Source organism: Salvelinus sp. IW2-2015, linkage group LG9, assembly GCF_002910315.2.
Source record: "Salvelinus sp. IW2-2015 linkage group LG9, ASM291031v2, whole genome shotgun sequence".
Classification (NCBI taxonomy): Eukaryota; Metazoa; Chordata; class Actinopteri; order Salmoniformes; family Salmonidae; genus Salvelinus; species Salvelinus sp. IW2-2015.
The window spans coordinates 23,975,187-23,987,890 of record NC_036849.1 but is presented as its reverse complement, the minus strand read 5'-3'; the positions used below and the strand labels follow the sequence as shown (position 1 = coordinate 23,987,890).

General features: G+C 47.7%; 1 protein-coding gene across 2 annotated transcripts in view; it reads right to left on the bottom strand.

Annotated features, from left to right (window-relative positions):
• LOC111968849 (cytospin-A-like) overlaps positions 1 to 12,704 on the bottom strand; it is a 27,707-nt gene that overhangs the window by 8,173 nt on the left and 6,830 nt on the right. For both annotated transcript variants that reach the window (XM_070445224.1, XM_023994755.2), the window contains exon 5: positions 8,376 to 8,938. In XM_070445224.1, coding sequence (XP_070301325.1) covers positions 8,376 to 8,938 — 563 coding nt within the window. The remainder of the gene's footprint in view (positions 1 to 8,375; positions 8,939 to 12,704) is intronic.

The window sequence follows — 12,704 nt, the reverse complement described above, 5'->3', positions numbered from 1 at the left end:
TTTAAGTATGGGTGGGGGTCGCGACGTTATGACATGATTCAGTGTACTAGAGTGCTACCGCAATGAGTCCTAAGGTAATCCACTAATAGAGGGTCGGCGTAGGTGTCATGAATGTCATCTCCGGGGTTGTATGTCCGTCTAGCGCATTTCGAGGTTAGCTCCAGTCTGAGATCACTGTGCGTACTTGAGGAGGTTTGTCCACCGTGGGGCATATCCCATAACAGTGCGGTCATGGTATGCCACACCATTGCGCAAGGACAGTTTATTGACATGAGCACTTGAGCTTGGTGAAACATGTTACTTCAACTCAGCATATCCTGAGTCATAAATTCGAGGTTGTATTCCACTACCATTCAGGTAGGAGAGCAGAGCAGGCAGGCCAATGAGCGAGAGTCCTATCATAACATATGGTTGTATTCCACTACCATTCTATGGAAGACGCCAAGATGTAATAGTCTGCTCCCTTGTATCTTAGGTTAACATTGTTGAGTGAGTCCTTGCTCAGGCCTGAAGAGCTTACCGAGCGAAGTTTCCAGCTAGTCCGAGCACTGTTCACAATGACTCCGCTCAGTAGTCCACAGCACATCTAGGTTGTCTTAGTTCCACTACCATTCAGGTAGAGCATGGTAATCGGATGCATAGCTTCTATCTCGTGGAAGCCCAGTAACGATGGTTGTATTCAAACGAGCGAGTCGGACCAATGCGAGGGTAGAGCAGGTGAGGTAATACTATATATTCATAACATGGTTGTATTCCACATACACCATTCAGGTAGGTAGAACTGAGTAGAGATCATATGAGCGGAAAGTATCTCTGTAATCACCCAGACTGGAGACTACGGTCTATGTTCCTGGATGGAGTTAGTAGCGGGGTATCTGTAACTTTGCGCAGGTACAGAGGCGAGGAGAGCACTCGCGATGTCCAACAGACGAAATTAGCCAGTAATCACTAGACGGCCCTGAGATGATCATAGCGCACTAACATTGGATTAGGAATACCTTTGCCGCCGACCTCACCATTCAGGTAGAGCAGATTGTCCGTATGAAGCTAAGCGTTCATGTCCCTCTATGCGACATATGAATTGCATATGGTGCTATGTACCAACTCCTCACAGGTCTCAGGGTAGAGCAGATGGTCATCTCGACACTAACCGTTGTACCTTATCATTAACATAAGGGTTATTCCTCTACCATCAGGTAGAGGCAGAGATGTACATAGTTCAGTTGAGAATGACGTTCACGCGAGTTTCATGAATCCAAGTGTGAGTCAACGTCCTACACAGACTACCAGGTTTCCATGTAGAGCACATGCTTGAGATGTGAGGAATGCCCAACAATGGAGTTCGTTACCATATAACATGGTTGTAGATTCGCACTTACCGAGTGACAGGTTCATGAGAGACGGCGGAAGAATCTTCCCGCTAGATGGAACGAGTGAAGTCTGTCAAACTCCGGTCCATTAGCCGAGGTATCAGCATTGGATGTATCCAGCGTGTGACTCCTCACTATTCCACACTGAGTATGTAGACATTGCCAAGACTAGTGACAGTCATGAACTGCGAGATTCCATATCTCCACCTCGTATACAACAGGTCTATGACTGAGTGCCGAGCGAAACCAAGAAGATTAATTTTCGAGATGTGGAGTCGCTAGCTAGTGTACATAAGCAATCGATGTGATGAGACCCCATCGATGATGAGACAATGAGCGAGTGGAAGCTCCAACATAGTACCATTCAGGTGTAGTAGCCAGAGAAGGTAATAGATACGCATGAGTGGCGCCTCTATCATAACTATGGAACTCGTGAGGCCACTTGTTCCGAGGCTAGACCACCTTACGATGGTAGGATGAGCAGACACGTGGTGCGTGGAGACAGAATTCTCTCGCCACGTCAAAATCTACTGGATGAACGATCGATCTGTACTCTCCGACTACACACAGGTTCAGGTGGAGTCAAGAACGCTAATCTCAAGACGTATCGGATCACCTGAGCAGCAGGTCAGAGGTCTCTGCATGCATCTCCACAGCGCGATGTCAGTGTGAGAGGAAGGACTCTATGATGTGGTATCACTACTATTATCAAACGCGAAGTTCCCGTAACATTAGGGTTCTAGTCACGTGCTACTCTATTTCAGAGAAGTCTAGGAGAGAGAGGAAGTACTAGGCGTGTGTGACAGGTGCGCTAGGTCGCTCGGACTCCCCGATGGATTACGAAAGCGATGAGATTAGAAACACGCGCCCTGAACAATCGTCCTCAGAACATGCAAGATGACTAGTTGCTTCAGGACATAACTCTGAGCTGACTCTTGCGATTTGATACATCTCTTAGCTAGTGGTTGTAATGGTCTTGGACTATTTTGGTTGGTCTTTTATTACCTCTGATTTCTCAATATGTCTCAACATTGTCTCTTTTATACACACTACTCCTTGTTTGTCGATTGTTTATAGAAAATGACCGAATACAACCCAAATGCTCTCGAGATGGTTTTTTCAATCATGGCACTCGTTCTATCGTTCCCTTGATGCTCCTGCATTCCTGCTGAACGATGCTTGCCGTCTATACACTTGCTCTGCTTCATAAGACGTTTTTGGTTGTCTCTCCTCGTGTCTCCACCTGTTCCTCGCAGTCGCCTCTCCGCTCCACTGCTTACAAATCGAGCTCAACTACGCTCGTCTCTCCTCTTTCTTCTCGGCTCAAGCGTTGTCCTTCTAGAGCGCCGTCAACTCCGTCTGCGCTGTATTGCTTCACGCCGTACTCGTAGCAAAAGCCATCAAGATCACATCCTCTACGCAGCCTCTCGCGCATGGCGTACGGCGCTCTCGGCGCGGCCCACGCGATGATTAAGAGGCCTCACTACCTGAGGCATGAGCCTGCGCTACCATACACGTGCGTCCGTGGTCGCAAATCCGAGTCTCGACATCCACGTTTCTCTCAACCAACATGGTGATCCCCATGTGCATACTTAGGGTTCATCAGAGGCCCATCTACCATATTGTCATCTCCTAAGGCACTACCATTCCACAGTACTACTACTAGCTTGCTTCTGATTCATTCTTACCTCACTTATATAGCCAGCGAACCTCTCCTATCACTGACTATGCAAGACATATACACACACAATTTTATTCCTTCCATGCTCTCCCTCTGTATCACCAGAGCTGGCGTTATTGCAGTACGCGCAACTGAGTTCTGTTCAGACAGGTATTCTACTTTGTGAGTATGTCGCGAGCACACACAGCTCAACCATGAACACAACGGAGCAGCTACGCGCCATGCTCTCTCTCCTTCTGGAAAAGGGCTAGTCTAGCAGACCCGTCCACTTCAGTACAGTTCTGCGCCATCATGCGTGCTTCTGCACAGATTCTCCACCTTGTGTACCGTGCGCTAGTCTCAGCAGTGTCTTACAGACGACCGCGTATGAGCGTGATCGCATGGAGTCAACACACCCATCGTCGCGTCCTCAACAATCATCAAGACGGATGAACCCATTCGCGTGTGGAGGTTCGATGGTCTGACAACAGGGTGTCGCAGCGGCGCGGCGGCCGGCGTGGGGGGCGAAGTGCGAGACAGAGAGAGCGGAGTACCACCGGGCGCTGCCTGACGCAGTAAAGCGGCCTGGTACGACAGGTTACCCCTCAACTCCTAGGCATCTTGAATCATCGGTGACCCGTCTGGATTAAGCTCGCACAACTCGGCTGTTCGCCTCGGGCTCCCCCTGCCTCAGTCTGACCCAGCTATAAGTACTCGCCTTACAAACTCGTCCTAAGGAGACGCGGAGGTCGCAGCCACGTCTGGATGACATGGCAACTATTCACCGATTAGTTACTCTCCAGTCGTGTGCACTCCAACGCTCCTCACAGCTCTCTACTACCACCCTGGAGCGCTTCCATGCCTGGTGCACTAGCTCGTGCACTCACGGCTTTAGCGGAAGAGCAGCATGTCTGGACACAATCTACGGAATGTCTTCTATTGAGTGGGAACAGGTGCATCACGCGCGAACACCTTGTGCTAATGTACATCTGATAGGCCACTACACCTTCACTAACTCACAGCGTGAGCGCTCGCTATCACGAAGTCGGCACCTCATTATGGCCTAGACGTCTATTGAACCTACACCTACCCTCATTGTATGGCACATAGCAACACTGACCTATCCCTGCTCAGCACGCAGGTCTACAAGATTACCAAGCGGTGTCTGCGTGACTCTTTGGGCGACACACCTTGAGATGCGCCCGTGTCGGCAATCACCCACACTCGTGCACCCAAACGTTAAACGCGCTCGCTAGCTGGTCGACTTCTCATCCACACCCTTCCCGTCGCAGACAGCCTGCAAAACACCCTCCTCCTATAAGTGGCAAACATTAATCGCTACTGCCCTCACGGTAGTCTAGACCTAATACCGAGTTCAAACACGCCTCCCGCCCCTCATCGTCTAAATCTAGAGGTCTCAAGAGGTTGCACATCAGCTTGCTAAAGTTCAAGTTGGTATGATTGGTCCAACTGTACATTCACTATACGCGCCTCTAGACTGCACCACTAATCTGTAGAGAGGTTCGTGCCTCATGAGCATCACCGAGCGCTATCGCTAACCATGAGCGAGTTAAATGTAACAGAAAATGTCAGAGAAGTGGATGACAGAACATAAGATCTACTCATAATGCCATCGTCTCAGATAGTCTACGAGAGACTACTAAGCAACTTAATCTTGTATTATTAAAAACCCAGTCTTCGCGATCCCCTTCTATCTTAGTAGGCGATTGTGATAAGTGACAAATACTTCACGCCAGAGTGACAATGCAGGAGAAACTAGCGAGCGATAGCTAGATGCTTTATCAGAGCCTGGATCTATCCACTCCCTCGCTCAGTACTGTCATGGAGAAAGTGACGAAGATGTTACCTGTAATGTTCGTTAGCGAGACAACTCATACTGTCACATTGTACTAGTTACTGTAGTGTAGCAGACCGTAACAATCAATCATATCTATCTTCTTCTGTCAACATCCCTAATTCAGAGCGACATCAACTCTGAGAGAAATCATCCTAACACTAAACATAACTCGGAGCGAGCAACATGACCAATTCTCCCACTGCGCACTCAAGTGTCTTCTTCGAGTCATGTGGAACCAGCCACTGTGTGGTTTGGTGGCAGGCCTTTCCTCCAGCTGGTTTCACACACTTGCATACTATTGAGCTCTGGTGGCACTGCACGGAGTTTCTGGAGGTTTCCAACTCCCTCAAAACTTATCACTGGGGAGGGAGATGAAACACCAGTGGTGAGCTGAGCAGACAGTGAATACCTGACTGGTTATTACCACATCAGACACTTGAGAAGGGGAAGATATACAGGCGAGTTATGTAATGCGTTAGCATGTACTTCGCTCAATTTCAGACTCCCTAATCGTACTTATCCTACGTTCTTCTGCAGCCATGCGCGTGCGGTCACATTGCAAAGAGGTACTTGCCGTCTACGCCACCCTGAACCCTCAGTGCTACGCGCCGAGACTTTTGAGATCAGACGCGAGCAACATAGCCATGCGACGAAGCCGACAGCATCCGCCATTTCTAGAAAGAGTCAGGAAGTGTACTGCGCAACGGTAGGACGAAAGTTCACCTGTTGTCTTGTGCTTCGACATACCTAATCCCCAAGCATCTGGTGTGAGCAATCGTCCGACTGCTCACAACTCCATCCAGCCGAGCCTGCAGGGCGTCCCAGCTCTGTCCAGAGAGTCACACAACGAGCAGCGTGTTCACATTTCAGATTTTCACCTCCGCAGCTCAGGCTCAAGCTCCTCGTAACGGCTAACTCGTACTATAGTGCACCGTTCCACCTACAAACGAGAGGTCAGCAGGTGTAAGACGGTATCAGAGGGAGTCAACTGACGACTCTCCTCTAACGCCTGTATCACACATAGCCTAGTCTACCTCACCTAACACACAATGGCGTTTCAGGAGCGGCTTTTAGAGCGTCAGTCAGAGGGAGGTACTGTAGTGCCTTCTAAACGCCTCAAGTAACCTAGTCATACGTCCAGCCTTTATCAGATAAGTCAAGGTTGGATTAGAGACCTCCAGAGAGCGGCGTGTGCACAAATGAGGATATCTTCAGTAAACCCTCTAAGTCTACCTCATGTCAGGTCCTACCTACAGAGTCATGACGAGGTTATGAGCTCAGACTGAGGGGTCACCATGAGTCTTATCTTCCAAAGCCTGGCGAGTATCCCTAAGTCATCTCTTCCTATCCCTACCGGAGGGTGTGCAGGTCGTTTATGTAGGCGTCAGAACGATAGGAGCTTGCACAACCTCAGCTCTGTCTCAAAACGCTCAAGCCTATGTCATACAATCCAATCTCTAACGAGTACGTGTTCACGAGGGTTAAGAGCTCAGTGAGAGGGGTCGTACGAGCTCTTCTAAGCCGTTGCATACCTAGTCATCTCCAACTCTACAGAGTTAGGCCAAGGGGCTATGTGAGCTCGAGAGATGTTGTCACTCAGTCCTATCTAACTGCCTCACTAGGCGCGTAGTCATCTCCACCTACAGAGGGGTCAGCGAGAGGATCTGTAGAGAGTCAGATGAGGAGTGGGGATCACTCAGAGCCACTACCTACTAAACGCCTATCATAACATCTCTTAGTCAAATCACTTCCACACCTTACAAAGTGGCGAAGTGGCCGCTGTGGCTCGGGCTAGACTCAGAGAGGGAGTCAACTGACTCTTCTAACGCCCTCATTACCTTAGTCATCTCACACCACAGAGGTCAGGGGTTAGAGGTCAGAGAAGCGGGGTTCACTCGGCTCTTCTAACGCCCATACTAGTCATCTCCACCTACAGAGTCAGGGTCTAGAGGTCAGAGAGGGGATCCCACGCCTGCTACCCACATCCATACCCCACATCCCATACCACACATCCAATCTCACCCACTCAACGCTACCATACACCTAGCTGCATCGGTCCAGCCTAACAGAGCCGGTCGAGCCGCGTAGCGCGTTTTTATGTAGGCTCTAGAGAGGGGAGTCCCTAGAGAGAAGTAATTACTGTCATTCTGCTTGCGTATTGCAAAGAGAAACCATGATATGCCCATCCCTGAATATGCCTCCAAATGCAAGTGGTACTAAACACTCGCATGTGTGTGATAAATGTTAGACTCATCGGCTCGTCACATACGCGTGGGCTGAAAACCTCCACATAAACAACGACACCAACTCAGATACATAGCGACGTTACTACTCTTACATCTAGACCTATGACATGCTGGTCTCTCACCAAAGAACAAGGTCCGTTCTGCATCGGTGAATGAGATGGTGTTTTGCTGTGACGCTGCTTCGCAGTTCTCCATGAGTCGAGCAGACGGTCTGACTGAGTCCCAGGCATCTCCCTACTTACTTGAGCATTACTGCAAGTCTATTCCAGTATTAGTGATAACGTTCAAACTATATTATTGGTATTGGACTTATAAGCTATTACTAATAGCGTATTCGATAGTATCAACTATACAATCTATAGGCTTAGTCGATACTATAATATCATTAGTAGTTGTATTTATATAGTATACGTATTGTATTGTTATAACAAATTATAGTCTACTTATATAGAGTCCACTTGTTATACATAAGATTATTAGCATCGATATACCATACTATACAATACCCATATCATAAGTTTATTATTATTGTATAGATTGTATATCGGTATAGTATGCTGTACTGATATAGTATCGGTATATTTTACTATACCAATACTATAACATATGCGTGACTAGTTACTATAGTCTAGTAATACAAATATAGCATGCAATTACATATACCATAATTACAAATACCATACTAATATCAATACAATACTATACGAAACCTATACTATCGTATCTTATGATACCATACATAGTTATTTGACAAATGACTAAACTATTTCTAGGTACCAATTATGGATTGGTAGAGATGTGATGATGTCAAGAGTAAAGTAGTACAGAGTGTACCTGAAATTCCTTCTGGAAAGAACTGTAATGTACTGGTAGAAGGGCCTGGGGCCTGCAGACTTACAGCGTCTTATGGTAAGACGTCTCTTCTGTGACCTCCTCCAGCAAGCAGCAAGACGGACCCTTGGTGCTGAACCACCAGCGATCGAGAGCACGGTTCAGAAACACCACATGGTTTCACCCATATTGTTCTTTGATCTTGAGAGTATGATTACTACCAGTATGAGTTAACGATGGGGTTCCTTAGAGTTAGATGCACTATTGTAAAGTGGTTGTTCCACTGGACATCATAAGGTGAATGCACCAACTTGTAAGTCGCTCTGGATAAGAGCGTCTGCTAAATGACTTAAATGTAAATGTTAAATGTAGTTGAAATCATACAAACAGGAAGTCATCGTGGTACTCACCTTGCCCTCTCCTGTGTGACTATCCTCCGTGTCTCCCTCATGCTACACCCTTCCTCTCCACTCCTCTCCTCATTGGTCACGTTCCTCAAGTACCTGTTGGYCACGCTCTTAGTGTCTGTTCGAGCCTCTTTCACACTTATATTCTTATTCCCTTCTTCCTGGCTCCTCTTCTCCATCTTGTCATCTCCTCTTCCTCGGCCAAACCTGCTGATCCCCCTCTCCCTTCCCCGGTGTCCCCCCTCCTGGGTCTCCAGTGTGCTGGTCTCCCCAGTAGCCATCTCCATACCCTGGGTCTTGGCTTGAGCCTGGGCCTGTCCTGGTCCCTGGTTCTGGGTGAGGTGGACCAGTCTCTGCCTGCTCTCCCTCAGCTCTCCTCTCAGGCTGACCAGCTGCCCATCAGTCTCTTTCTGTCTCTGCTGGGCAGCCTCCAGCTCGCGCTCTGTATCCATCTGAGCCGCTCTGAGCGTGTTCAGCTCCTCCTCGGCCTCGGCCCTCAGCCGGTCAGCCACTGCTACCGCCACCTGCAGGTCAGACTGGAACTGGTGCCACTCCACACGCTCCGTCTGCAGGAAGGAAGACACTAACAGTTAGGTACTATGAAGAACAATCCAGAGGTTGAATCACGTGTGTTAGTGCTGGGCTGGAACAAACATATGTATAGTCCGCAGCTCAAGGCCTGGAGTTAACTAATTCGGTCTTAAAGTTTATTTCTATATTCACACCCAGAGTGCAAGCCTTTAATCTTTGATTTCATATGACATCATTTCCATATAAATTTTTCTGCCAGCATCACATTATACACAGCACTGGGCCTCTAGAGACTATGAGCTATTTAGTGATCAAATATCCATTTGGCATTCATAAATCTGACTCAAATATTGGACAGAATGAGAGGCAAGCTTTTGCAAGTTTAGAGGAGTGGCACTAAGGAATCAAATGAGCCACATCGGGACCCTGTGCCAAGGGGTTGTTCTAAGTGACAAGGTGGCGCTGACAGACATGGAAGCTCTGCTTCTAGCTCCTAAGCACTTTGCTACACCGCAATAACATCTGCTAAATGTGTGTGACCAATAAAATTGTATTTTGATTTAAATAGCCCTGGCCCCATTCAGGTGCTCAGATCAGATCCACTAACCTGGAATGTAGTGTTAACAGCTCTTACTCCCAAGGGTTTTTGATGCACTGAGATTATTGATACATTTGTAAGGAAACATATACAAGTTCAAACAGGGAAAGGAAATCAGAGCATTATTGCTAAATTTCAAAGGAAACAGCAGGTTAGTGGTTTTCATCATGACTCTTGTTCTGGAGGCAGTTCTGCAGTGGTCACTAGCTGGCATACCCACAAAGTCATACCATCTGATTTTAAACCTAACCCTAACTTTAACCACAATGCTAACCCTAACTTTAACCACAATGCTAACCCTAACCATCATTTAAGATCAAAAAGCACATTTAAAGCCAATTATCTCAGAATCATCTTTTTGCAGATAGAACCTTCTAGTCCCAAGCTCTCATATTGAGAAAAGCTTTTGAGAGCAGACATCCCTATAATGATGGAAATAGAGGACTAACCAGCTCCAAAGCAGTCAGGTAACATACAGATGGACTCGGTTCGTGAACATTGCAATGTGACCCGCAGAGTGACGTGGGAGTGTGGAGGAGTTGGGTCGTTTGGTAATTAAATGAAGAATGGATAGAGACGTGGAGGAGGAGGAGAAGAGACGGAGAAACTGGAGCCAACTCATTTCCTCATCTGACCAGCGACTCAAGACCACAGCTGGGGCCAATTATGCAGTCACTGGAGACACACACAGAACATATTCTCTTCCACCCCCTCTCGATAACACACACCTCCCTTCTTTGTCTTTTCCCTTCGAACACAGCCATAAAGTGAAGTTCACCCCTCTCTCGAACACAAACTTTACAGCATGTAAAACCACACAAACACTGAACAACCCATTCCTACATTCGTTGATTCAAAGCCACAAACACACAGCCTCACACAGAGTTTAAACTGCCTTGTTATGGCAGCAGAGACAAACTACTTTTTATTGGTACACATGATGCAACTCATAACGCCAGATGGGAGAAAAAGGACAACGTGGGAAACCATTAGGCTACTAAAGAATGTGGTGGTTTAGACTATGTTCTGAATCCTGTCTGTACAGCTAACTAACTGTCAGTGTCCAACTAGGGTATGTCTTAGAAGGGAAACAGGATGGGACACTCCTTAACTCAAAGATAACTGTTGATTTCCCCCCAGACACACACTCTCTCTATATATATCCCTGAGGTACTGACATAGTGACCCACCACAGGCACAGATGCTGACTMTCATACACTGATTCATGCACAGTCTCTCTGGGAGTGTTGAGCTTATTCCAGATGTGTGTTTCTCGGTTGGTGTGTTTGTGCGTGTGAGAGAGAGAGAGAAAGAACCATCCATCTGTCCCCACGCCTCAGTTTACGTCCACACCCAGACTCCCTAACGCGTACTTGGGGAAACATCCTCACTCTGCCGTGGCTCTGCAGCTTTCCACATTCACTGGGGTGTGTTGAACAACCAGTTCCCATACACTCTGATACTCATTAAGAGACTGCCTCACTCCCTCTACTTACAAGGCCTGTGGATACACTCACCCACACACCTAGAGAAAAGACATACTGCTTATACCTCTCCCATATACACACACACACTACCTTCTCCCCAGCCTCCACCATKTTTTACGCATTGCAAATTAGACACAGAACCTTCATTTGGCATGTAAACATGTTCAACCCCAGCCTCTTGAGTTTTTGGAGCCAAAACCAAATAGCTCATTCCAGGAAATCTGCAGCACTGTCCACCTGGAACTGATCCCAGAGCAGACCTGAGAGCTATTAAATCCTCGGGATCAGCCCACCCACCAACCAACCACACGGACAGGCACAATGAATGGGGGGAGACAGGGAGGATAGCATGGGGGGGATAAGAGACAGGAGCAACAGTTGTGAAGTAATTGTTGTAGTTTCTGTGCTGAAGGAGGGAGGGTTGGTGAGAGAGGAGCGGTGAACCCTCAAATGTCCAGAGAGAGAGGCACAGGAGCGAGAGAGTGAGGTACATTTACAGTTTAGTAATTTAGCAGACGCTCTTATCCAGAGTGACTTAAAAGGAGAAATTGAGGTTAAGTGCCTTTGCTCGGTTACTGGACCAATGCTCCTAACCGCTAAGGTACCTGCCGCACAGAGAGAGAGAGAGAGAGAGAGACTTTACACCTCTCTCTAGCGCCTGGGCATTACCACTTCACCCACACATCCTGAGAAAAGACATCGAATGCTTTATAGCCTCTCCCATATACTGAGCTACACACTCTCATCTACCTTCTCCTGTCCAGCACTGCGCACTCATCGTTCTTTACGCATTGCAAATATAAGACCACAGAACTTTCTATCTTTGGCATGTAAACTGTCTTCAACCCGCCAGCCATCATTGCAGTTTTTTTGTGCACATGCCTTAAAAACCAAATAGCCTCATTACCAGGTAAATCTGGCAGCACTGCCGAATGGATCACCTGATCCGCAACGGAGAGCACAAAACCTGAGTAGCTATTTACAATCCTCTGCGGACATCACGACCCCACCCAACCCTCAAACAGCCAACACACGGACGGCACAATGAATTGGGGGGAGACAGGGAGGATAAGTGCATGGGGGGAGGTAAGAGACAGGAGATCAACAGTTGTGAAGTAATCTGTTGTGTAGTTTCTTGTGATGAAGGAGAGGAGGGTTGGTGAGAGAGGAGCGGTGACCCTCAAATGTCCGAGAGAGAGAGCACACAGGAGGCGAGAGAGTGAGGTACATTCTACAGATTTAGTAATTTAGCAGACGCTCTTACCTCAGAGTGACTCTAAAAGGAGAAATTGAGGTTAAGTGCTGTCTTGCTCGGTTACTGGACCAATGCTCCTAACCGGCTATAGTGGACATACCTGCACGTCTACCAGAAGAGAGAGAGAGAGTAGAGATGACTGGAGTGATAGAGGAGAGAGATGAGGAGGCAGAGAGAGAGAGAAGAGAGAGGGAGTGGGAGCGGAAGAAACAGTTAGCGAGGAAGGAGTGAGAGAGAGAGAGGCGCAGAGGAGAGAGAAGACGAAGAGAGAGAGAAGAGAGAGAGATCTTCTCCTTTCTCTCTGTGCTCTCTCTTCTTCTCTGTGCCTCTCTCTCTCTCTCTGTGCTTCTCTCTCTCTTCTTCTCTCTGCCTTCTTTCTGTCTCTGCTCTCTCTCTCTCTCTCTCTCTCTCCTGTCTCTCTCTCTCTCTTCTCTTCTCACTGCTCTCTCTTCTTCTCTCTG